The sequence below is a fragment of the Salvelinus alpinus genome, chromosome 15 (assembly GCF_045679555.1).
Source record: "Salvelinus alpinus chromosome 15, SLU_Salpinus.1, whole genome shotgun sequence".
Taxonomy (NCBI): Eukaryota; Metazoa; Chordata; class Actinopteri; order Salmoniformes; family Salmonidae; genus Salvelinus; species Salvelinus alpinus.
Window position 1 is genome coordinate 53,682,271 of NC_092100.1, and position 26,066 is coordinate 53,708,336.

Sequence of the window (26,066 nt, forward strand, 5' to 3'; positions counted from 1 at the left end):
TGGATTCGCGGAAACTTGCTCCTCTACATAGTACCATTCAAGATCCTGAGTCACATCAACCCGGTCACCTATCTTCTCCAGCTTCGCAGGTCCATGGTGGTCTGTCCGTCCTTCCATGTCTCCCGTCTCAAGCTGGTAAGGACCAGTCCCTTCTCTCCCCCCACACCTGCTCCTCCACCCCCTCAACTTGTGGATGGCCGCCCAGCCTACACTGTCCGGTGTCTGTTGGAGGCTCGTCGGTTCCGAGGGACCCTGCAGTACCTGGTGGACAGAGGGCTACGGTCCCGAGGAACGGGCGTGGGTGCCTGCCCGGGACATCCTGGATCCGGGTCTTGTTAGAAACCTCAACCGACTATGTGGTGGTCGTCATGGCTCCGCGGCTGAAGCTGCTCCTAGGAGGGGGGGTTCGTCATGGTTCCTCCTGGCACCAGAGGGCGGCAGAGACTGCCCTAGATACTTTATGTTACTCAGGTGTGTCTTATCATTTCATTATTTCCCCTTTAAGAGAGGTTTGTTTTCTGTTTCCCTTTGTTAGCTCTTGAATTCAGTTCCCTGTATGTTTCCCCTACATTAGTGTTTGTTGTTTTGAGTTTTGAGTTTTCCTGTATTGTCACGTTCTCAAGTATTTAAGTTTTTTCCAAGTCGCTGATTCCTGGTCTGGTTCATTCTCTGCTCTTGGGTTCACTCTACCATGTCACAAAATGTCTTTCTTTGTGTGGTGTGGCTCTATTGATTGTATTACCACTTAATATTGCACCAAAGAACAAGAAACTATCAGATTGCTTTACTCTAAAGTGTTAAAGTTCCAGTCTAGTCTTTAATAATGTTGTGGCATGGCCACTGAGTTCTTGTTCTAATTGTTCACTTGTGTTTTGTCTGCTTGAAGTGCGTATGTGAAGGCAAATCATATTATTCAATTGCCATTTAATTGTAAGAATGTTGGCCAAAAGCCTCAGGCCTTGTGGATAACCATTTTAGGAGGGAATCTCCCTTATTTTTTTTTAGCTTGAAGTCATTTGAGTTTAATGACAACTCAAATACTCAGGTAGAGTTTTACCTGGTCAGGTCGCATGGACAAGAAAAGCTCTATCGTAGTATTTGAGGTGAACTCGTATAACTAATGTCAAGCAGTAAGCAAGTGAGATTCTCTACTAACAAGGACGACCTTAAAGATGATGATTATCATACGATTGTTGTCATTATGCGTGACTAACAAGGGTTTCCTGAAATGGTTGATTCTATCACACCAAAGGTTGAGGTGACAGATCTAGTACAATCAGTTAGAGTTGAGTGTAGGAGTTGAATGAAGGACCTACTAGATAGTTACCCTTAATGGAATGCACTTGAGACAAATATCAAAGGTGGGGGGAATACGTCAGGGTTCTCTTGTAGGATGCACCTGTTTGATAGAGATCAAGAGAGATCTAAATACAACAGTCACAGCTCATATTTGCTCACGGTGGACCTTATTGCATTTTACAAAGAGGAGTACCTAGCCATTAGTGGATCGGTTAGGCTATTGTTCACTGTTAAAATAGAAAGACTCAAAACACCATCATTGTGTAGACAAACCATGAAAAGTAGTGCACCTAAGCTGAGATCTGGTGTTTGAATGTAAGGGTGTTTTAATGTAAAATGAGAGCTGGTGTTTGGAAGGTGTTTGAATGTAAGTGTTATGATATGCAGAAAGTGTTTAAAAAAGAAACCCAACTTCGTTCTTCAATCTGATAAGTTGTGTTTTTAAGATTTTTCTTTTTTAGTGCATGTAAAATACTGGTTTGGCAGACTAGGTCTCTTACAATGAAATGGTTTTAAATTGACAATGGTTTAAGATGTAAATATTGATTGATGATGATTTTCAGTCAATATTGTGATTAACATTTTAAAGAGGTTAGGGTAGAAGATGCCACTAATTATAGGCTAGAGTTGCAGGCCCATTGTGAGATCATATATAATGTTACAGTAGAAATGTTTAGGGCTATGCAAGTTATAGCGGAGGTAACGTATAAAGTGGGCTTTCATGTGAGAGGTGGATGTAAACCCTGGTCTCCCACTTGTGAAAAATATGCCTTAGTCTACTCGGCCAGTGTTCAAGACTGAACTGTTGTGCTCAACCAGCCTTGTAAAACTGAGCAAATGGAGCCCGATTCAGACTTGAGATATGTAGACTTAAACAGGGACTCAATGAAGCATAGACTTAAGTAAAAGCATTTGTAAAGTCTATATTAAATTAACTTATCGCAAGTCTGAATAGGGCTAAGGAGAATATTTTTCTGTAAAATTCCACCTTTATTTTTTCAGTGCTTTGTTTAGACAGATAAGAAACAGAGAAGGAATGAAAGTTGGATGTGGGAATTGAAACCCAGACTGCTGGAGCAGGAAGTAAGATGGCACATTTCTTCAGAATTGTAACCCCTTCAACCACAGCCACATGCCGTATGAAGAATGTGGGCCCCCGTATCAGAAGACAAATGTTTAGATCATAGGAAACATGTGAACTTCAAACATTGTGCTGCGGTACTGTTCAGAATTACCCCAGTCTGAGGCACGGAGGTGGTATAGTATAAAACAAGTTTGCAGACACCTCCCCTCTGCTTGGGATCTTCCAGAACTCATACAGGTGAGAGCCCCAACCGCTCAGACGAAACTCTCCAAAGCAATCCAAGAAATGACGCGTAAAATAAAACGTGTGCTAATAGTCGAAGTCAAACGAACACTTTGATTCATTGATCCGTTTTCTTGATGCTACGTGTAGTTGTTAATTGACACATGTCATTGTTTGCGCCTTTCGTGCACTTGTTTTTTATGCAAATGTAGCTATTTAGTTAAAAGTGCTGGTTTGTTCGCCTACTAACTGTATAAGCTTCACCTAGTGTTGATGATGTATGCCACACATGCTGTATGGTACACTAAACAGCCACTACCAACTTAGCCTGCTCTAGCTTTGGTCTTGCAATGTATTCATATTATACAAGTTAATAACCTAATTATGCATTGATATACTATAATTATTGCTTGTTATTATTTGCTATTTCTCTGTCTCCCTGTAGAAAAACATGCATACAAACTATGTTACACACGGGCTGGCCAATTCTAACCAAAGCCAATCAGAACAATAATCAGACTGTCAACTGCACTGTCAACTGTCAATCATATAATCTAACTCAACTGTACTGGGATTCAATCCATCAGAACAACCTTCCATGCCATGTACCCTCTTCTGAATATAAAGACTCTTTTCCGGGTTAGTGCTCCCAGTCTCTGGCAAGGTGTTGCACAACTCTCTATTAAGTGCTGTTACAACCAGTGGAGGCTTGTCAGAGGAGGAAGGGGAGGATCATCCTCCTCAGTGAATTTCATAAAAATAAAAATTGCTAAACATTTTAAAAGTTATCCTTTTTAGATAAAACTATACTAAATATAATCTCATGTCACCAAATAATTGATTAAAACACACTGTTTTGCATTGAAGGTCTAGAGTAGCCTCAACAGCACTCTGTAGGGTAGCAACATGGTGTAGACGGAGGACAGCAAGCTTCCGTCCTCCTCTGGGTACATTGACTTCAATATATGGTTCTCCCTTCCATAGACTTGCACAGTAATTATGACAACTTCCGGAGGACGTCCTCCAACCTATCAGAGCTCTTGCAGCATCAACTGACATGTTGTCCACCCAATCAAAGGATCAGAGAATTAATCTAGTACTGAAAGTGTAAACTACAGTTAGCTAGCACTGCAGTGCATACAATGTTGTGAGTAGCTGACTCAAAGAAAGAGCGAGACAATAGTTGACAAAATGAATTTCTTCCAAAATGAAGGACAAGCAAGATAGAGAGATTTCATATATTTTTTCACTTTTAGTTTAACTTACTTAGCTAGCAAATGCAGCTAGCTAGTTTAGCCTGCTCAAACAGAGGCATGATATGTCAGCTAGCTGGCTATGACTATCCAACACAACATTGGAACTCTTCCAAGTCAAGGTAAGCTTTTGGTTTTACTAATTTATTGCCACCAGGGCCCGCCGGTGTAAGTGCTAAATTGCTTACTGGCTGAACACTAACGTTACTGCATGATTGTAGCTGGTTTACTAACACAGTAGTTATATTAGCTATGTTGACTATGGCATTACTTTAGCTAATATGGGGACAACGATGTAGGCTGTGTGTAGCGGTTATGATATGATTTGGCTTGGAAAGGTTTTTTCGCCTGGTCTCATACAGCTGATGTGTTATGCATTGAAGTCCACAATCGAAGGGAAAAGGTGAGGAGGAGAGTGCATTGATGCGAGAAGGAATAACATGCGGCTGTTATGAAAGTGAACTGTGTTTACGCTTGATCAGGGGTGTATTCATTCCGTCGAATCTGTTGAACAACTTTTCTTAAACGGAAGCAAACGTAACAGGGACAAACATACCTGAATTTTTCCAATAGAAACTCTCATTTGCAACTGTTGGACTAATGATTACACCCTAGATCAGCTAGATGCAGGAGAGTGTGTCACTGTATTGAATGTGTGACTGTCTGTCACTTCAAATCTTTCTCTCGACCTGTGTGCACCTACTTTGTCAACTTTAATTCGTAGGCTAGGTTGTAGCAACCTCATGATGGGTATAGGGAAAATGTGAGTTTCATGTAGTAGCTTAAACCTATCCCTGTTACATTGAAATGGGCGAATGTAATATGAATGACAGTCATCCAATATGCTGTAATAGAAATAAGGTCATGAAAAAATGTTTTGTCCTCCATCATCTTAAACAGCACCGACCACCACTGTTTAAAACACACCTTGTCATGTTTCAGAACACCTCAGGATGAATGTTTCAGTACACCTTAAATCTGTCCCACTACCCTCACACCCATATGTTTCAATACTCCAGCAAAATTAAGGTTTTGTCTCCCTTAATTAAGGTGGTGGCAGCTCAGTTGCCACTCGTTTTAGTGGTTCAAAGCACCTCATTATTACATTGTGGTAAGTTATGGTATTTGTGGGACAGAATAATGCCCAATCAAGTGAAGCAGTCTCATGCATATGGAACAAACCCTGATGGATAATCCAATACAGCCTAAATATATGGCCTGCCTAAATGTATTGGCGAATTAGATTATTGAGTTGGGCATGTTTGGCTCCTAAATTAAATTTGGTTTACTCTACGCCATAAAAAATGGGCTGATACTTCAATGGCAAAGAGGAAAAGAGGGACTGCCTCAGATATAGATCTTCATGCATGTTCCTCTGCCTCACACTTTTCGCGCGACTCGACGAAGGAGGGCTGACAAGAGCGCAGCGCGCACTGACTGTCCGCGGGAACAACGAGGAGAGGCTGACTGCTTGATGGTCACTATGGATTTAAATTCTCTGTAAACCTTCTCAGCAGGTTGGACCGGAGGCTTTTTATTTCATCCACTGCAGGTATAAAGTTGCTGATACATCTCTGTATAATGTTTTTCAGTTGGTATGGCAATGTGGGGATGGTGAAACAATGACAAGACATTGTCACATTGTCACAGCAAACTATTATATTTTGTGTTTAAATGCATTTTTCAAAATTATACATGTCAACTCAATTTCTCACGCAGGACAATAACACCCTTTAATTTGCATGCGTAATAACGATGTAATAAACATACAAAGAGACGTGTATCTATTTTTCGATTGTTTTGTGAATTGATACAATGGTGTAATTATGAGTGTGATAGAAAATGCAGTGATTTAATTATTTACTTTGGTCTTTTGCATCTTTAACTTGAACTGTAAAGAGAGCTGGTTAACCTGCAGCGCTTTGCATAGGTCGGACTCCGCTAGATGAAAGGGAATTCAAGCAGCGAGAGCAGGAGATAATCGTTATATTTTTGAGTCTGAGCAAACGTTAAAAAAGTTTTGTTATACAGACACAGACATGAAACTAGGCTTCAGTATGTATCTGTACAAAATGTTAGTATATGATTTGGTATACAAACATTCGGCAATCCCATTGACAGTTTAAAATAAGGAGCTACAAAGGTCTGATTTGGAGCGCATTGTTTCGGCCAAAGCATTTATAAAAAAATCTTTATTTAACTAGTGAAGTCAGTTAAGAATATATTCTTCTTTACAATGACGGCCTACCCCCGGCCAAACCCTAACGACGCTGGGCCAATTGTGCGCCGCCCTATGGGACTTCCAATCACGGCCAGTTGTGATACAGCTTGGAATTGAACCACGGGCTGTAGTGACGCTTCTAGCACTGAAATGCACTCAGAAGCAGGAACATCCACTTGTACCTTTCCTATTGTTTGGATGTGATTTAGTGACAGTCGAGCTCGAGGAGGGGAAGCCAATTCCTATTCTATGGTGTCAGGTGTACAAACTAATCCAGGAGTATGACGATCATGTTGTGAGAGAGGAGTTTTTCCTGTCGCAAAACCCTCACCTGTCTTTGTCAGTCAGGTCGGTGTGCACTGTGCAAGGCTGTCAGAAGGTCATATTGTCGATGCTGCATGCATTGCGTGTTCAGTCATTACACACTGTAAGACTTTTCTGTAATTTCAACAGTAAAACACTGTAGAACATACAGTAAAATACTTTATAGGTTTTACAGAATTAAATTGCATTGCATTATGGGTAAAATGCAGAAAAATACTATTATTGGTAGCCTATTATTGGTAGCCTCTTGTGAAAATTACTTTAACATACTGCATTTCAGGGATGGGCCCTCTGATCAATTTCCACCAGGGGTCTCAACTTACTGTTACAAGTTAGAATAGTAGAATAAACAAGGTGCAATATGTAAACTTGGTTGTGGATCAGCAGTTCTCTTGTTTTGTCAGTCACTGATAGTCAGTCAATTAGCCTGTCAGCTAACATTTTTTAGATGGGATTTTGATCTCCACCCTATTGCAAAATGTGTATAATTGGAGGAAATGAGCTGAAATGTGTTGTACAATCTTCTCTCCGCCCCATGGCAAAATATGTAGAATTGCAGAAAACTTGCTTTAAAACTGCAACATTTTCTCTACACCCCATGGCAAAATGTGTAGAATTGCACGAAATTGACTCTAAAACTAAGTTTTACTGTCTAAAACTAATCTCTACTGTCAAGAGGGGGGGGCACAATTTTTTTTCTTGCAATTGGGGACAGGGGCGGATATGGATATTAGCAATTGCGGCCCCTCATGATAAGTTCAGGTTTTTGGTGGCCCCCACCCCATCAAAGATTCCCATCTCTGTATTGCTTTACAGTAATAGCTTATGTATACTGTAGACAAAAAAAAGTCAGTTTCATGCTGTCAGGTGAGACGCATGAAGCACAGACCATTTTTTGAAGCAGCGGTGAAGTGGACAAATATTTTCAGCACCTTCTGTGTACACTGTTAAAATATCTTGTTATTTTTACAGTATTATCCAATACAACTAACATGTGATTTTAGGTGGAACTCGTCAATTATACCTTAAATTCCAATGAAACATTGGTTTAACAGTATATATTTCTGTAAAGATCTACTGTATTTCAAATGGTACTCTAGTTATAACCGACAGAAAACAGTACCCTACCGTATTTTTGGTGGGTGCATAGTATTGTTATTTCTGGCTCATGAACATATTTTGAGGTGTGCCTTGCAAGAGGCTACATCTGTTGTACCCGTGAGTGAGAGTGCTGTACCAATTTAACTGATATGTGCTAGTAGTGTCCCAACAATGAAATGTGTATAGGGGGCATAGTAGAGGAGCAGCAAGTCTCAAACCTTTAATGGTTGAATGTTTGCCATGCCCTTGGTCTGTTTTGTCCTGTAGTCACTGCAGGTTTGGAAGCCTTTGTTAAGGCCTCTAGAAGTGCAAGTGATATTAAAAACCAAATATTGATATACACTGAGTGTACAAAACATTAGGACCTGCGTTGCAGTTCTTGACACAAGCCGCCTGGCATCTACCATCATACCCCATCCAATGACACTTACACATTTTGTCTTGCCCATTCACCCTCTGTCTTCTCCCGTTAATCTATAGTGATAATCTAAACTGATTGAAGTGGATTTAACAAGTGACATCAATAAGGGATCATAGCTTTCACCTGGATTCACCTGGTCAGTCTATTCCATGGAAAGAGCAGGTGTTCTTAATGTTTACATTTCATATGCTGTATATGTAAACACATTACCTGGCAGCCAACCTGCTTGCACCAATCCCATGCAATTACAGTAAAACTGTAAATTGCAAACCCAGCCTCCCCTCAATGAATTTCATCCATCCATTAATGAATTAATTCATTAAATACAATTACCGAAAAGACTACAATAAGAGTATTAGTACTGTAAAACTGGTTTCGGTAACATGCTGTACTGTAAATTGACAGCATTATACTGGCATCAGAGTTGCCATCATATTACTGTAACTGTATAACTGTATTAGACGGCACAATTGTTTTTACTGTATAACATTATACAGCATCCCTGCTGTAAAGCAAATTACAGTACTTACCTGGCAACTCTGCTGCCAGTATAATGCTGTAAATTATGAGAGAAAAGTTTTACAGTGCAGCCTATCAAGTTCGTATTGTAGGTTGCGGCTATCCACACTGTAAGTGAGAGACTTGAGAAACGTGTAACTGATAAATGTGTTTGGTTTATCATGTAAGACAACAAGACTGTTCTTCTTTTCAATATTTCCTGGACAATTTGTCTAATATGTACTCACACATTACACATTTTCTTAAACTCAAGGGCCCCCCTCAAATCTGAAGTGTCATTAGGTCTGGGCCCTATGTGCTGTCAATGTGCATGTGATACATTTTGGTTTGGTTACATTGGGATTGTTACATATGTTCAGTCCAATTACTTAAAAATGCACTGTGTCTTAATCACAACAAATTTATAAGATATCGCACGAATTGGAACATAATTTATACCATATCACACAAATTGGAAAATTCGCATCAGATCAAAATCAAATCAAATGTGATTTATTGGTCGTGTACACATATTTAGCAGATATTATCGCAGGTGTAGTGAAATGCTTATGTTCCTAGCTCCAACAGTGCAGCAATACCTGACAATACAAAACAATACACGGAAATCCCAAAAAGAAAAAGAAAGGAATTAAGAAATATATACATTTTTTGAACGAGCAATGTCAGAGTCCGGAATATAAATATAATGTACAAGTATTTGATGGTGTGTATAGACATTATGGACAGTATATGAATAGAAAAGATGTGTACAGCCGTAGTAACAGTTGAAGTCGGAAGTTTACATACACTTAGGTTGGATTCATTAAAACTCGACCACTCCACAAATTTCTTGTTAACAAACTATAGTTTTGGCAAGTCGGTTAGGACATCTACTTTGTGCATGACACAAGTAATTTTCCAAACAATTTCACTTATAATTCACTGTATCACAATTACAGTGGGTCAGAAGTTTACATACAGTAAGTTGAATGTGCCTTTAAACAGCTTGGAAAATTCCATAAAATAATGTCATGGCTTTAAAAGCTTCTGATAGGCTATTTGACATCATTTGAGTCAATTGGAGGTGTACCTGTGGATGTATTTCAATGCCTACCTTCAAACTCAGTGCCTCTGCTTGACATCATGGGAAAATCAAAAGAAATCAGCCAAGACCTCAGAAAAAAATTGTAGACCTCCACAAGTCTGGTTCATCCTTGGGAGCAATTTCCAAACGCCTGAAGGTACCACGCTCATCTGTACAAACAATAGTGTGCAAGTATTAACACCATGGGACCACGCAACCGTCATACCACTCAGGAAGGAGACGCGTTATGTCTCCTAGAGATGAACGTACTTTGGTGTGAAAAGTGCAAATTAATCTCAGAACAACAGCAAAGGACCTTGTTTCCGCCAGCATCTTCACAGGTACAAAAGTATCTATATCCACAGTGAAATGAGTCTTATATCGACATAACCTGAAAGGCCGCTCAGGAAGGAAGAAGCCACTGCTCCAAAAACCGCCATAAAAAAAGCCAGACTACGGTTTGCAACTGCACATGGGGACAAAGATTGTACTTTTTGGTGAAATGTCCTCTGGCCTGATGAAACAAAAATATAACTATTTGGCCATAATGACCATCGTTATGCTTGGAGGAAAAGGGGGACGCTTGCAAGCCGAAGAACACCATCCCAACCGTGAAGCACGGGGGTGGCAGCATCATGTTGTGGGGGTGCTTTGCTGCAGGAGGGACTGGTGCACTTCACAAAATAGATGGCATCATGAGTCGGCAAAAGTATGTGGATATATTGAAGCAATTTCTCAAGACATCAGTCAGGAAGTTAAAGCTTGGATCTTCCAAATTAACAATGACCCAAAAGATACTTCCAAAGTTATGGCAAAATGGCTTAAGGACAACAAAGTCAAGGTATTGGAGTGGCCATCACAAAGCCCTGACCTCAATCCTATAGAAAATGTGTGGGCAGAACTGAAAAAGCGTGTGCGAGCAAGGAGGCCTACAAACCTGACTCAGTTCCACCAGCTCTGTCAGGAGGAATGGGCCAAAATTCACCCAACTTATTGTGGGAAGCTTGTGGAAGGCTACCCGAAATGTTTGACCCAAGTTATACAATTTAAAGGCAATGCTACCAAATACTAATTGACTATATGTAAACTTCTGACCCACTGGGAATGTGATGAAAGAAATAAAAGCTGAAATAAATCATTCTCTCTACTATTATTCTGACATTTCATATTCTTAAAATAAAGTGGTGATCCTAACTGACATAAGACGGGGAATTTTAATAGGATTAAATGTCAGGAATTGTGAAAAACTGAGTTTAAATGTATTTTGCTAAGGTGTATGTAAACTTCCGACTTCAACTGTATGTAGGATGATCCTTGACTAGAATACAGTATATACATATTAAGTAGGTAAAACAGTATGTGAACATTATTAAACTGACCAGTGGTCAATGACTACAGTATGTACATAGGGCAGCAATCTCTTAGGTGCAGGGTCGAGTACCGGGTGGTTGCTGGCTAGTAACAGTGACTAATGTTCAGGGCAGTGTACAGGGCGGAGGCCGGCTAGTTGTGACTATTTAACAGTCTGATGGCCTGGAGCTAGAAAGTTAGTTTTTCAGTCTCTCGGTCCCAGCTTTGTGGCATCTGTACTGTCTCCATCTACAAGATGGTAGCGGGGTGAACAGGCCATGGCTCATGTGGCTGAGGTCCTTGATGATCTTCTTGGCCTTTCTGTGACACCGGGTGCTGTAGATGTGCTGGAGGGCAGACAGTGTGCCCCCGGTGATGCGCTGGGCTGACCGCACCACCCTCTTGAGAGCCCTGCGGTTGTGGATGGTGCAGTTGTCGTACCAGGTGCTCTCAATCGTGCATCTGTAGAAGTTTGTGAGGGTCTTAAGGGCCAAATGGAATTTGTTTAGCCTCCTGAGGTCTTCTTCACCACACCCTTGCTTAGTGAAGTTTTTCATCCTCTCCATTGCGGCCCCGTTGATGTGGATGGGGGCGTGCTCCTTCTGCTGTCTCCTCAAGTCCCTCACCTCCTCCCTGTAGGCTGTCTCGTTGTTGTTGGTAATCAGGCCTACCTACCACTGTTGTGTCAAACTTGATGATTGAGTTGGAGACATGCGTGGCCACGCAGTCCTGGGTCAACAGGCAGTACAGGAGGGGGCTGAGCATGCACCCTTGTGGAGCCCCAGTGTTGATGATCGGCGTAGCGGGTTTGGTCCCATCAGGAAATCCAGGACTTAGCGAGCCTAGCGGTGTTAGTACCCAGGGCACCGAGCTTAGTGATGAGCTTGGAGTGCACTATGGTGTTGAAGGCTGAGCTGTAGTCAATAAACAGCATTCTTACATAGGTATTCCTCTTTTCCAGATGGGATAGGGCAGTGTGCAGTGTGATGGCAATTGCATCATTCATGGATCTGTTGGGGCGGCATGCAAATTGTACTGAATCTAGGGTGATATCATATAAATTGCTAAATGTGTAACATATCACATGAAATGGATGACCTAGTGTACAACTGGATGACACAGTAAACAAAAAACAGGGACCCGTTTTGGCTCGTGAGCACCACTTTCAAAACAACTGTTTGAAATGATACATAGGTTAGAGACTGCGTCGTTAACTCAATATCTGCTTTGGAATTACTATGTGTTTACACACATCACATGCTAGTTTAACTGTAGGGCCCCTGAAACCCTGCAATGTCATTAGCTCAGGGTCTCCAGAAAGATTCGCTGCTACACCACCCTTCCACTTCCTGCCTTGGGGACCGTCATGTGGCAGATGCTTTTTGGGATGTGGGATGAAATGCAGTGTCCTTGTAGTGTCAACACACCGTGGTCACTTTCACTTGCTAGGTTGTCTTATGACCTATGGTGTCCCATCGAATCATTCAATCAATCAATAAATCAATCAATCAATCAATCAATCAAATGTATAAAACCCTTTTTGCGTCAGCAGTTGTCATAAAGTGCTTTTACAGTAACATAGATCACAACATATTTCTAGAAGGAAGTCCTGGAGAGGAACCAGGCTCTTCTGGCTGCACCATTACGGCAGTAGGCATATTATGCAATAGTCATGTAAACACCTTACTGTGCTTATCTTAATTGAAGCCGATTTAAACACCTTGTTTTCTGAGCAATCATTCAAATTATTAGGCCGTGTAAACACCTTAATTGGCGTTTCAGCTCTGTATTTGATCTGCGCATGTCCTCCCCCCAGCCGAGTGAGTCTCTGTCTTTAGCGCTAGCGAAGTGAGTTCGGGACAACTGAATGTATGCGTCTTAGAAATAGTTTTCACGTATAAACTTTATATGTCCGAACTCAGAATCAAATACACTTCCCAAAAATAACATGGTCGGGTGCCTCCCGAGTGGCGCAGCGGCCTAAGGAACTGCATCGCAGTGATTAAGGCGTCATTACAGACCTGGGTTCGATCCAAGGCTGTGTTGCAGCCGGCCACGATCGGGAGACACAAGGCGGCGCACAATTGGTCCAGTGTCGTCCGGGTTACGGGAGGTTTTGTCTGGCTAGGATTTCCTTGTCCCATCTCGCTCTAGCGACTCCTTGTGGCTGGCCGGGCGCATGCCCGCTGACTTTGGTCACAAGTTGTACGGTGTTTCCTCTGACACATTGGTGCGGCTGGCTTCCGGGTTAAGCGAGCATGTATCACGAAGCAGTGCGGCTTGTCAGGGTCGTGTTTCGGAGGACACATGGCTCTCGACCTTCAACTCTCCCGAGTCTGTACGAAAGTTGCAGAAATGGGACAAGACTGTAACTACCAATTGGATATCATGAAAAAGGAGTACAAAAATAAGGTATGCGTAATGATGATGGCAGGTGTGCGTAATGATGATAGCAGGAGTGCAACATAGTGTTTTGCAACAAAACCCATTTTAACACACATCTAAAATTCTATGAATTAAACATCTGAGAACAGTAATATTTTACACACAAATTAAGGTACCGATGACCAATAATTTCTGATAAAAAAAACACAAATGTGAACAATTTGTGGATATAGCGTTTTGGAACTAAACTCTTCATATGTTTGTCAAACTGGAAGAGTCACGAACATTGACCTCAGGACTGATTAGGCATTTGGCTCTCAGTCAACACCTGCTTTAATAACGAAAATATATGCATAAAACATATTTGATTACCCCACTAGCCCATGATGTCATCATCTCTGGTCCTATATGGATCCTATACATCCCCTTCCATTGTCTTATAGGGACTGGGATGTAGCTAGACACACACTTTGAGTAGGGTTTGGTGTTGGATTACAATTTGGTTTGTGGTGGAAGGATAACCTGATTCTGTGTCTAGTACTGTGTGTGTCTAGTGAGATTGTTGTTGACTTTGCAAGGTTGTTCTAATTGGAGTACCATCGGGTCTGGTCTGGTCTGGGAGATCTAACAGTGCACCTCTGTTGAGAGTCTACTGATTTCTGCTGAATAAGCATGCCTTTTGTTTAAAAAAAAATGTATAACCTTTTCTCTCTCTATGAATAACTTAGTGTCAAACTTTTTCAAAGCAGGTCAAAGAGAAATCTGGCAATGTTTAAGGACTTTTCTTTTAGGACTGGGATTTAGAACTTTACTTTCGAGTTGAGTGTTTCAGTTTGAGTTGAAGAGATACTGTCGTTCTTAGAGTTTTAGAGTTCAAGAAGAACAGAATGGATGAGAATGGGACTGGACACAACAACAAAGGAAATGTTAAGGATGAATGATGAGAATGAATTTACACATTATATTAGTACGAATATTTGTCAGTGTAGTCCATTGTTCATTTAAAGGCATGTTTAATATGTTTTAGATAACCTATAACATCATGACATTATCATAACAAAACCACCCTTCAGCAATATTTAACCATTTATTAAGTTCACTTGGATACAATCTATAGGACTTTAGATGTGTGGGTGTGTTTGTGGACCCATTATGGATATCATTATATCTCCTTTATTCTGATTTATAAATGTAATATTAAATGTATTTCATTTTCATTAGGTTATTGAACAGAAATTGTGAATTCACAGCACTTTGGTTTCTCTTTTATTCAACATTTTTGTAGTATCCTGTGTGGAACGATTGACCTATGGTCAAATTTATATTAATTGAAGTGTAGCTTGTCCAAATTCCACAGAGACCATTCTAATATTAGAACGAGAGGAAGTTATTTTTTTTCCTTTTTCTTTTCCTCTTCATTCTTAAAAAAAAAAAAAAAAATGATTCCCACGGAGACTCCTTCTAATCCTCGGGTCTGCTTATTTAAACGGCCAAACACACAACTGGGTGGAAGCCCAATGTTTTGAAGCGAACAGATAATTCATGTTGCAGAGAAGTGAGCCCTGAGTCAGAGATAGTCAGGGACTTGATGGAGACCAGCTGGACAGTAGCTTATGTTAGTGAAGATGCACGCACATCTTCCCTTTGAGTTGAGGAGAAGCACCATCCGGGTGAGGTTCAACAGAGGTCCAAGGAGCCATTCACATAGTGCAGTATGTCTGAAAAATAAACACCGCTCAGCTGCAAACTCTCAGATGTCATCTGAGTCGGACCCTGGCCTGCCTGGGCAGCTAGCGGGAGATTGAGAGGGATGATTTCACAGATATAAATGTTGCTTTTGGATGCGTTAGTTATGGATGAACATGAAAAACAAACAATAGCACTTTACACTTTAATAACCGTTTTGTTATTGCATAGATTATTAAGCAAAGGAATTACACAAGGGGGATGAAAAAGCTTTTGATATTTCATATTATTTAGCCAGTATATCCTTATTTTATATTATTTAGCCAGTATAGCCTTATTTTATATTATTTAGCCAGTATAGCCTTATTTTATATTATTTAGCCAGTATATCCTTACTTTATATTATTTAGCCAGTATATCCTTATTTGATATTCATGCACATCCAGTTAGAGTTGGAACAATTGATTTAATTGTCACTCCGCAATGATATAATAATACAAAATAAAGATTTTTAAAAACCACATTGTGGACCACTCAAATTGGTGTTTAAAACACTAAAAACAATTATATAGCCAAACATCCATGAGCTAGATCATTTCTGTGATATGGCCCACTATATGTACAGTACATCTGCTGCTTGCTGTCAGTGTTGCATGTGATAACTCACAGTTGTAACGTTGAAACATGGCCTGAACTAGATGGGAACATGCATAAAGAATGCCTGAAGGTATGCTCCTACAATTTTAGCACCGGAAGCATATCATGGACACATACTCTACATTATATGCGCCTATACATTTGAACTCATGTAGGCCTATTTTATAGCCTACAGAAAAGCTTATTCATCATGTATGGTACTTTACAACCAACCCAGAATTTATGTGTTGAGACTTGAGAGGTGCACCTTGCTGTTTGTCTCCCCAGGTAAAGCCCACCTGACCCAGGACCCGGACCCGTCAGGAGAGCCCCAAGAGACTGGCCAGCAGTTTGGGGAAGCCATGGAGAAGAATGAGAGGTCCACCACCATCCCTGGCAAAGAGAAAGAGGTGGATATCATCAATATCAAGGGCATCGAGGACATAGGCTATGTCCAGCCGGATTCCATAGTAAGCCACCTTTACTTTTCAGCAACTGGCAAATCACAGTCCACAGCACATAGTAGCTAGCACATAGCAACATCTGATTCCTGGAAAGAACATCCAGCACAGTAAAACTAGTGTTGACAGTGTAGAACACCCTTGGAAGACTAATTGGTTGGTTTGACCGATGAAAAGTTGAGATTACAGTGGGGATACCTCATTCCTGCATTGTTTGTTTCCTTTTGTATTGATGGCCTTTTTATTAACTGACTATTTGTCAATTGTTGTACACTATATATACAAAACCATGGGGACACCCCTTCAAATTAGTGGATTCGGCTATTTCAGCCACACACTTTGCTGACAGGTGTGCAAAATCGAGCACACAACCATGCAATCTCCATAGACAAACATTGGCGGTAGAATGGCGTTACTCAAGAGCTCAGTGACTTTCAACGTGGCACCGTCATAGGATGCCACCTTTCAAACATGTCAGTTCGTCACATTTCTGCTCTGCTAGAGCTGCCCTGGTTAACTGTAAGTGCTGTTATTGTGAAGTGGAAACGTGTAGGAGCAACAATGGCTCAGCCACGAAGTGGTAGGCCATACAAGCTCACAGAATGGGACCGCTGAGTGTGTAAAAATCGTCTGTCCTCAGTTGCAACACTCACTACCGAGTTCCAAACTGCCTCTGGAAGCAACGTCAGCACAATAACTTTTCGGAGCTTCATGAAATGGTTTTGCATGGCCGAGCAGCCGCACACAAGCCTAAGATCACCATGCGCAATGCCAAGTGTTGGCTGGAGTGGTGTTAAACTCGCCGCCATTGGACTCTGGAGCAGTGGAAACATTCTCTGGAGTGATGAATCACGCTTCACCATCTGGCAGTCTGACGGACGAATCTGGGTTTGGCAGATTCCAGGAGAACGCTTCCTGCCCCGAAGCATAGTGCCAACTGTAAAGTGTGCTGGAGGAGAAATAATGTTCTGGGGCTGTTTTTCATGGTTTGGGCTATGCTTCTTAGTTAAAGTGAAGGGAAATATTAACGCTACAGCATTCAATGAAATTCTAGATGATTCTGTGCTTCCAAATTCGTGGTAACAGTTTGGGGAAGGCCCTTTCCTGTTTCAGCATGACAATGCCTCCGTGCACAAAGTGAGGTCCATACAGAAATGGTTGTTTGCTTTTGTCTTGATGGCCTTTTCCATTAACCGACTTCATCTGTCAATTGTTGTATGTCACAGATGTACGTACGACAAGTCACGAGATGTCTGTCTTAGCTAAATAAATGATCTTAGTGTTACATATTTTTCTCCTCTATCTGCATATGTCCTACTCAACACTGTGACAAGAGTTTGGACTGGACTGACTGATACTGTATAATGTAAACCGATGTCTGCTATGTGTTGGATATTTTGGGTCTATGTAGACACGGAACAGTTCCGTAACAAGCCGTTTGGGAAATGCTGGCTGAAGAATTGAATGAAGGTTGAATTTACATTTGGAGATTTACATGTATCCCTCTGGTGGCCGAGTTGACCCATTTTAAGAAATGCCATTGGTTTCTGGAGAAAAAATATAATATTTTAATAGGATGATGAGGAATTTCTTGCAGGAAATATTCACTGCCACCTGTTGAGGTTAGCATAGGGCTAACATGTGCCATGTTATCTGATGGGACCAGCTACAATGTAGCGTTCTATCACGTGACACTACGTCGATGATTTTAATTGGCTGATGCTTAAACCATTTTCTGATGTGTTTAATGACCTCTTGTTCAATACTGCGTATCCATTGCCACATCTGAAGCGGTGATCCATTTCTGTGTTGCGATGAGAAATTATGTCACCGAGGACCCTCTCAGGGGAATGTTTGTACTGGTTGGGCAAAGGCCGGCGGAAAACGTGTGGTCAGGCGGCATTTGCCACAGCACTTTTCGATGATTTGTCAACTTGCGAAGAATTTCTTTGTCCTTCACATCAGAGTGCTGTTGCAGGCCGTTTGCGTGTCTTGGCAAATCAGATTCACGGAAATCGCCGGTCATGCGCACTCTCCGCTTTCCTCCGGTATTTATTTAGCAACCATGATAACACATCACTCCGACAGACACAAGCAAAAACTCTTCAATAAATGTAGCAGCCTATACACCTTAACATTAGCGAACTTGCATGCTGTATTGCATGGACAAAAGAAAACATTTCTGATCTGTAGGCTGCTAACAGCAGCTCTATGTGTCCTGTCCCTCTGGCCAGTGTAAACAAAGCGGTAACATTGTGTATTTATAGCCCATTTGTGAGAAAATGTGAGCGGGATCAAATTTGTTTTATATTAAAACTTGGGCTACCTAGACTTTTTCAATCCAAAATGATTAACTGAAATGAATCAATAAGCAGGACTAGGCGACGCAAACCTGCAGAACGCAAGCTCAGCCCTGTGAGTTTTATTGTCCAATCATGTTGCTTTCTCTGTGTCTGTGTAAAGGTACCACCTCTAGGCCTTCTTTAAAATATAATGCATGTGAACAAGTACAAGGCTGCTGCAGTTTGACAGGGTTTTCATCCTCCCCAAGGCTTTTTTAAAAACCAACCTGATTAGAAAAACTCTGGTCCCATCATAGCCTCATAGCCCATATTAAACCTTGTTACAACAGATTAATCACACCATACCGTATTAGGTCAGTTTTAACTGGTTAGGTTACCAGATCAGGAAACATTACGGCTCCAGAATTGTTTTTCTACCAAACCACCCTGGGACCTGTGGAGTCGCCTCTGGGTTGGGCCAATGTTTACATTCTAATTAAGCAATAAAGCACGAGGGGGTGTGGTATATGGCCAATATAACACGGCTATGGGCTGTTCTTAGGCAGACGCAATGCGGAGTGCCTGGATACAGCCCTTAGCCGTGGTATATTGGCCATATATCCCTAACCTCCAGGGTGCCTTATTGCTATTGTAAACTGGTTACTAACGTAATTAGAGCAGTAAAAATACTTATTTTGTCACACGGCCATTCAGGGCTCAAACCACCCAGTTTATAATTAAATGTATTGCGGCTTAACCTTGACCTCCGAATGATTAGCAGCCCCTGAAATAATGCAGAATATCTGTTATGGCTTCTATATGTAATGAGGGATTGAGATAGGAGAGGGCACCTTGTCGCGTTCACATCAAGGCTAATATTAGCTACTTGGCGTCTCAGACTCTTCTCAAGTAACAAGTTGTGGGTCTTGTAGCAGAGAGGCGTCGGGCTTGTTCACCCCTGTGGACGGTGACAGAGAAAGCTGGAGAGAGAACGAGAGAGCGAGGGAAAGGGAGAGAGAGAGCTCTGTTTAATAGCAGTAGTCAGCGGTGGCGCTCGCCTAGTGATGGGAAGATGGCAGAAGAAACACCAGAGAGCTCAGGGACTTCACTGCTTCATAACTCAGCAGCCACAGCTAGCAAGCCCAGGCACTTCTTAAAGGATGTGGTTTTTCATGGCAAATTTCAAGTGAGTGGAATGGCGAAGATACAGCGTGTGTGGATTTACATCACGTGTTAACGTACTAGTACTTCAGTCGAGACTGAGACTAACTATCTCATGGGGACTGCTGTTTTGTTACAGCTTGGTATTTGGTTTTTAAAGTGAAGATTCATTTGGCAGTTATTTCACTTTGCTTATGATTTGAAACTTTGATTTGTTGGAAAATAATACTGTAGGTGGAAGTCAGACGTATGATTGTTTTGTGGAAATTTCCACTTCAACTTGGTTAAGTAATGAGTACATTCATTTTGTCTGTTGTAATCCTTTTTTAGTAACTATAGTGCCAGGATTTTTTTATTGTTTTATCTCAATATAGTTGAGAGATGGCTTGACCTGGTTTGACAGCTTGCAGAGAGAAAATTATCACGTAGCCTAAATTAGAGAACAAGTATCTACCGTACACGTCTGACACTTTTTAATGTCTGTCTCGTTCCACATTACACATGAAGCTCTGTGAAGACTTGTACTATACAAGAGAGGGGTGTGTGTGTGTGAAATGAGTGAAATGTACTGTATATATACGATAACGTCATCACTCATCACTCTTTTTCAACTCCCTTATCATGTTGCGGTCTGTGACCATGTCTATGTAGTTTTACACATAACGTTCGGCTAGTAGCGAGTGGTTCCTAAAACCGTCTCAACCAGTGTTGCAAATAGAACAGTGTATTCGGTTTTCCTTGCAGTCATGTCAGGGTAGAATGTGGAATTGTCAAATGAGGTCAAAATGATTGTATGAAGTGTATGTGGGGCGGGCCACAATCCACTTTTTAAATATTGTGATTAAAAATAGAAAATCAGTTGGGTCAGTCAGTGCTATTAAAATAGTTCGCTGGAATATTGGACAATATTATTCCAACTGATAAGTCACACAATTTGAAGTATGCTGGTATGGTCAATGGGCTGGACACTGTGAACAGCAGCTTGTAGTTAGCTGGACCCAACCAATCCAGACCTCTCAAGATCATCAGTATATGCTCAGCATGTAGTCTTGTGTGCACCCAAACACCCAGATGTCTACACACACACAAACAATCATCAACCATTTTGGCACGCTTACCTGAAGTAAAATAGTTCAAGGGTGTCGTGAAGGTGCCCCATGCAACGGCCTTTAAGGTAAACAATACTATATTGATAGTGGCACACAGAATACCGGTATGTGCAGTTCTTCATCGGTCTACCAAAACAAATGTATTTTCTGTCTTTGAATAGTTACTGATTTTTGAGAGACGAGACTGTTGGATGTCTCTAATGATAATATCAACTATTGCTACAATAAAAGGCCACCAGATCAGGAATAATGTGTTTCGGAGTCATCCAAACTTTCCTGGTCAAATAAGCTTGTTGTCCGATGGCAGTTGTTGACTCGCCGATCCCTCTGAAAACTCCATGGAAATGTCCAACTATAACCGGATCAAACATATATCATCAACCTAGAATTGTGACACGAATATTCAGGTGGACGTATAGCAAACTTAGAGTAGAGAAATCACAGGAATTTGAATGATCTACCGTGTAAACAATGTAAAGACGATATAATAAACCTATTGTGCTAAAACATTACAGACTAGATTTCAGTTTGTTGGAAAGAAGAGCTTTCTCTCAAAGATGGACTCTATACTGGTTGGCAGGCCGACAGTAAATGAGAAATCTGGAATATTACAATATTATCATATTACAATAATGTCATATTACAATAATGTCATATTACAATACTTTCATATTACAATACTGTCATATTACAATACTAAAATCCAAAATGTTTTTTTTTTAAAGGTGTTTATGATTCTGTAGTGTATTTCCACTGTTGTGATAGATGTTCAGCAAAGCCTATTGAAGTTTGTACAATAAGATATTATAATATCATACCTATAGATGCCATTCATATAAATGAATGATATATCATAAAATAAAGAATCAGGTATGTTTGGTTAATCGTTTGTACGCACGCATACAGAGTAGCAACACAAGCCTTTTAGTTGGATGCAAAAAAATGTTTTAAACTTGTTGTTTACTAAATAATTCTCAGTACTGCTTGCCTTGCAAACCAGCATTCAGAGTCACTAAGTGGTCACTTCTCCCAAGGGGAACCAGAAATCCACAGGAACCCCATTGGGACGAGGTGACTCTCCCAACTAGACACCTGTAGTCTAACAGGCTCACTGACCAGTTGAATGGCAAAAGCCTCACCGCACACACACATGAACATGGTCCAGATAGGTAACTAGCCCTCTCTAATGCACAGCCCTCCCCTCTCTCCCCAGTTCCTGAACTCCCTGACACCTGAGGAGAATACCCAATGCCAGCACGGCCTATACTTCCAGGATGGAGAGAGGCGGGTGGACTACATCCTCACCTACCACATCAAAAAGCCCAGCAGTTCCCGCTCTAACCGACAGTCCTCCCGCTTCACCGACAATGCCTTCACACGGAGCCTCCGCCGCGGGACGGCCAGGCTGGGACGACCCCCGCCCCCGCAGCCCAGAGGTGACCCGGAGGTGGCCTCTCAGGACCACAGCATGGACTACCACGAGGACGACAAGCGCTACCGCCGGGAAGAGTTTGAGGGCAACCTGAGGGATATGGGCCTGGAGCTGGAGAAGGATGAGGATGTGAGTTGCTTCTCTATGGCTTCTCTGTTCTGTTCTTTTTGACAGCCCCAAACCCACCCGATATTATTACCTATGTCCAGCCAGGTCTAGCATGAGCTCAAATCAAATCAAATCAAATTGTATTTGTCACATACACATGGTTAGCAGATGTTAATGCGAGTGTAGCGAAATGCTTGTGCTTCTAGTATAACTTGTGCTTGTGCTTCTAGCTAGTGTTAGCCGAGCGTTAGCTTAGAGAAGATGGGAGAACATCGCGTATAATACTGTTGCCCCTCTAGAGTTTTCCAGCAGGCTGGTGGATCAGGGTTATTCTTGTCCACACCATGCAACATTACACAAAATATACATTGTAGTTTGGCACAGCACCAGCTGAAACCGGCCTATAGAAGGCTAGCGGGACTAGCAGGGGGGTGGGTTAACTGAGGCAACCTGTCTGGCTGCTGTCATTGGTTCGTTTGTTGGAATTATTTCGAATCGCATCACGGAACCAACTGCATCGTCAGTCTGTTTTCTGAAGCGGGTTCTGTTTCTCACACCTGACAATGTGTGGCCGTCTTTGAAAATGCCACGCTAGACGTCAGAATCCTCAGTCATTTCAATGTAATCTTATTTTTCGTCATTCAAAGCCAACGCATTTTGAAATCCAAATCACTGATCAGGATCAAGAGATTCATCAAATCAACTTTTTGGACTAGATGTCATAAGAGTGAATGAAAAAAAGGGAAAACCCTGTGCACTTCTAGTGATAGCCTTCAGGAGGCTCGTGGTGTGTTGACCAACTGTAATCTGTAGTAGAGAGTAAGAGGGACATGAGGGAGAAGTCTCAGTAATCTGAGACTATCAAGTTGGTCCGAGTGCTGATGATGGCAAGATGACAGCTGCCATGGTGGATCTCTTTACCCAGACAGGGCAGGGCAGGATAGGACAGGACAGGGATGGCCCAGTGGAAGGATCACACCATGCCCATACACACACACACACACACACACACACACACACACACACACACACACACACACACACACACACACACACACACACACACACACACACACACACACACACACACACACACACACACACGCACACACACACACACGCACATACGCACACACACACACACACACACACACACACACACACACACACACACACACACACACACACACACACACACACACACATGCATACTCCAGGCGAGCAATGTGGCAATGCCAGCTAGAAGATAACACCTTGACTGTACATACACTCTTGCACACTCTCACACACTCTCCCACTTACAAAGGGCACATTTTTCACAAGCTTGTTGTCCTATTGATTTCATTAAAGTAAGTGTGTGAGAAAAAGAGCCGTATGTCGTATGTCAAGTGTTCTTTGGGACTTTGTGACAGACAGTGTACACGCGAGAATTGGTTCTGGGTGCCAAGATGAATTGTGATTCATCTATAAACCATCCGGTTATAATTTCCACTTTGTCCCCAAATTGCATTCAAGCCACCATTCTATTATTGAAGCTTTTCCCTCATAGATACCGTGGTTATTACATCAAACTGTTTGTGTTCTCTGTGGGGGGAAAACATACTGAATAATCTCTTTCTTATCATGTTAGTGGAGTGGAGAGAAGGGAGTAATGTTTAGGTATTTTATCGTTTCCTCTCATCGACTGTCCATTGTGGAGTTAGTTGATTAAAACAGGCGCCCTAAGTATTATAGATCATTAAAGTGCTGTTGACTTAAACTAATCTGTATATAGAAGACACTTAGTGGATCTAATACTGGGATGGGACTGCAGTGGGAAGGGAGGAAGCGGAGGTGGTAATGGGATGTGGAGGAGTGTGAATGTTTGAGACTGAAACAGTGATGGAAACTTCTGCTAGGAAATCCATTACCTAAATCTGACCACAACCGCTCCAGAATGTTCTAGGTTTCTCAGACTCCTTGAACGAGAATGCAGGGTAATATCTGGCAGCGCAAGACTACATAATACCTGGTTGGACGTCTTTTAGTTCCGCAGGCCTAAACGCATTACTTGTTGAAACATTTATTTCATGTTTCATGAAACATGAATTCCAAGATGGCGTAGCAGTTGGTGTGTTTGTCTTGTCCCGTCTTGTCCTGTGTAAATAAGTCGTTTTTATTTTCATTTTTTCGTGTATATTTTAATCTCACTTTCCATCTACGAACTGAATATACTTTCCTGCAACCTGCCTCACCCAATGTTGTAAGGATCTGCTATTTTGATACTTTATAATCTGGAACCCCCATCAGAATCTAGCCAGCTAACTAGCTACTAGCTAGTAGTCAGTTAGCCACTGCTAGTTGTCTTCTCCGTTAGCTCGGACACCAGCCAGCTTTAGCTCGGTCAATACCTGCCAGTCTGCACAGCGCGATATCAACCCAGAGCATATCAGACTGCTTTTCTCTACTACATCAATGGATTCCTGCCGCAAGCTCTGGACCATTACACCGGATCATCGCAACTAGCTAGCTTCAACCGAGTGGCTATTTGCTGGCTAACGCCTCTGTCCCGAAGCACCAGTTAGCCTTGAGCTAGTCTCAAGCTAGGCCCATCTCCCGGCTAGCCGAAGAGGCATACCAGCTAATTATTGGGCTACAATATCTCTTTTGCCAATTGGACTGGACCCTTTATTGCCGACATGGAGCCCCGCCGATCCATCACGACTGGTCTGCCGACGTAATCGTCCAATGTGGTTTCAACAGGCTTTTCCGTTGCGATGTCGCCGAAGACCCATCTGCTATCCCCGGCCCGCTAGCTTTCTGAACGCCGTGTCTACCGCTCGCCTAGCGTAGTAGTGACTACCGAACGGCTCCCTGTCTCACCTATTGCTGCTCATTGGACCCTATGATCACTCGGCTACACATGCCTCTCCCTAATGTCAATATGCCTTATCTACTGCTGTTTTGGTTAGTTATTATTGTTTTATTTCACTGTAGAGCCCCCAGTCCCACTCAACATGCCTTAGATAGCTCTTTTGTCCCACCCCCCACACATGCGGAGACCTCACCTGGCTTAACTGGTGCCTCCAGAGACACAACCTCTCTCATCGTCACTCAATGCCTAGGTTTACCTCCACTGTACTCACATCCTACCATACCCTTGTCTGTACATTATGCCCTGAATATATTCTACCACGCCCAGAAACCTGCTCCTTTTATTCTCTGTTCCCAATGCACTAGATTACCAATTCTTATAGCCTTTAGCCGTACCCTTATATCCTACTCCGCCTCTGTTCCTCTGGTGATGTAGAGGTTAACCCAGGCCCTGTAGCCCCCAGCACAACTCCCATTCCCCAGGCGCTCTCATTTATTGACTTCTGTACCCGTAAAAGCATTGGTTTCACGCATGTTAACATCAGAAGCCTCCTCCCTAAGTTTGTTTTATTCACTGCTTTAGCACACTCCGCCAACCCTGATGTCCTAGCCGTGTCTGAATCCTGGATTAGGAAGGCCACCAATAATACTGAAATTTCCATCCCTAAATATAACATTTTCCGACAAGATAGGGGGAGGAGTTGCAATCTACTGCAGAGATAGCCTCCAGAGTTCTGTCATACTATCCAGGTCTGTGCCCAAACAGTTTGAGCTTCTACTTTTAAAAATACATCTTTCCAGAAATAAGTCTCTCACTGTTTCCGCTTGGTATAGACCACCTCAGCCCCCAGCTCTGCCCTGGACACCATATGTGAATTGATTGCCCCCATCTATCTTCAGAGTTCATACTGTTGGGTGACCTAAACTGGGAAATGCTTAACACCCCTGCCGTCCTACAATCTAAGATAGATGCCCTCAATCTCACCCAAATTATCAAGGAACCTACCAGATACAACCCTAAATCCGTAAACATGGGCACCCTCATAGATATCATCCTGACCAACTTGCCCTCTAAATACTCCTCTGCTGTCTTCAA

At 42.0% G+C, this 26,066-nt stretch overlaps 1 protein-coding gene across 4 annotated transcripts in view; it reads left to right on the top strand.

The window, feature by feature from the left end:
* The first annotated feature begins 5,257 nt into the window (after nucleotides 1-5,257).
* Nucleotides 5,258-26,066, top strand: part of LOC139540334 (anoctamin-1-like) — a 67,114-nt gene continuing 46,305 nt past the window's right edge. For 2 of the 4 annotated variants that reach the window (XM_071344088.1, XM_071344090.1), the window contains exons 1-3: nucleotides 5,258-5,410; nucleotides 15,853-16,034; nucleotides 21,791-22,138. In XM_071344088.1, coding sequence (XP_071200189.1) covers nucleotides 15,927-16,034; nucleotides 21,791-22,138 — 456 coding nt within the window. In that variant the 5' untranslated portion in view covers nucleotides 5,258-5,410; nucleotides 15,853-15,926. Of the gene's footprint in view, nucleotides 5,411-15,852; nucleotides 16,035-19,338; nucleotides 19,494-21,790; nucleotides 22,139-26,066 lie in introns of those variants that run through there. The other 2 variants (XM_071344087.1, XM_071344089.1) reach the window with 1 other exon arrangement.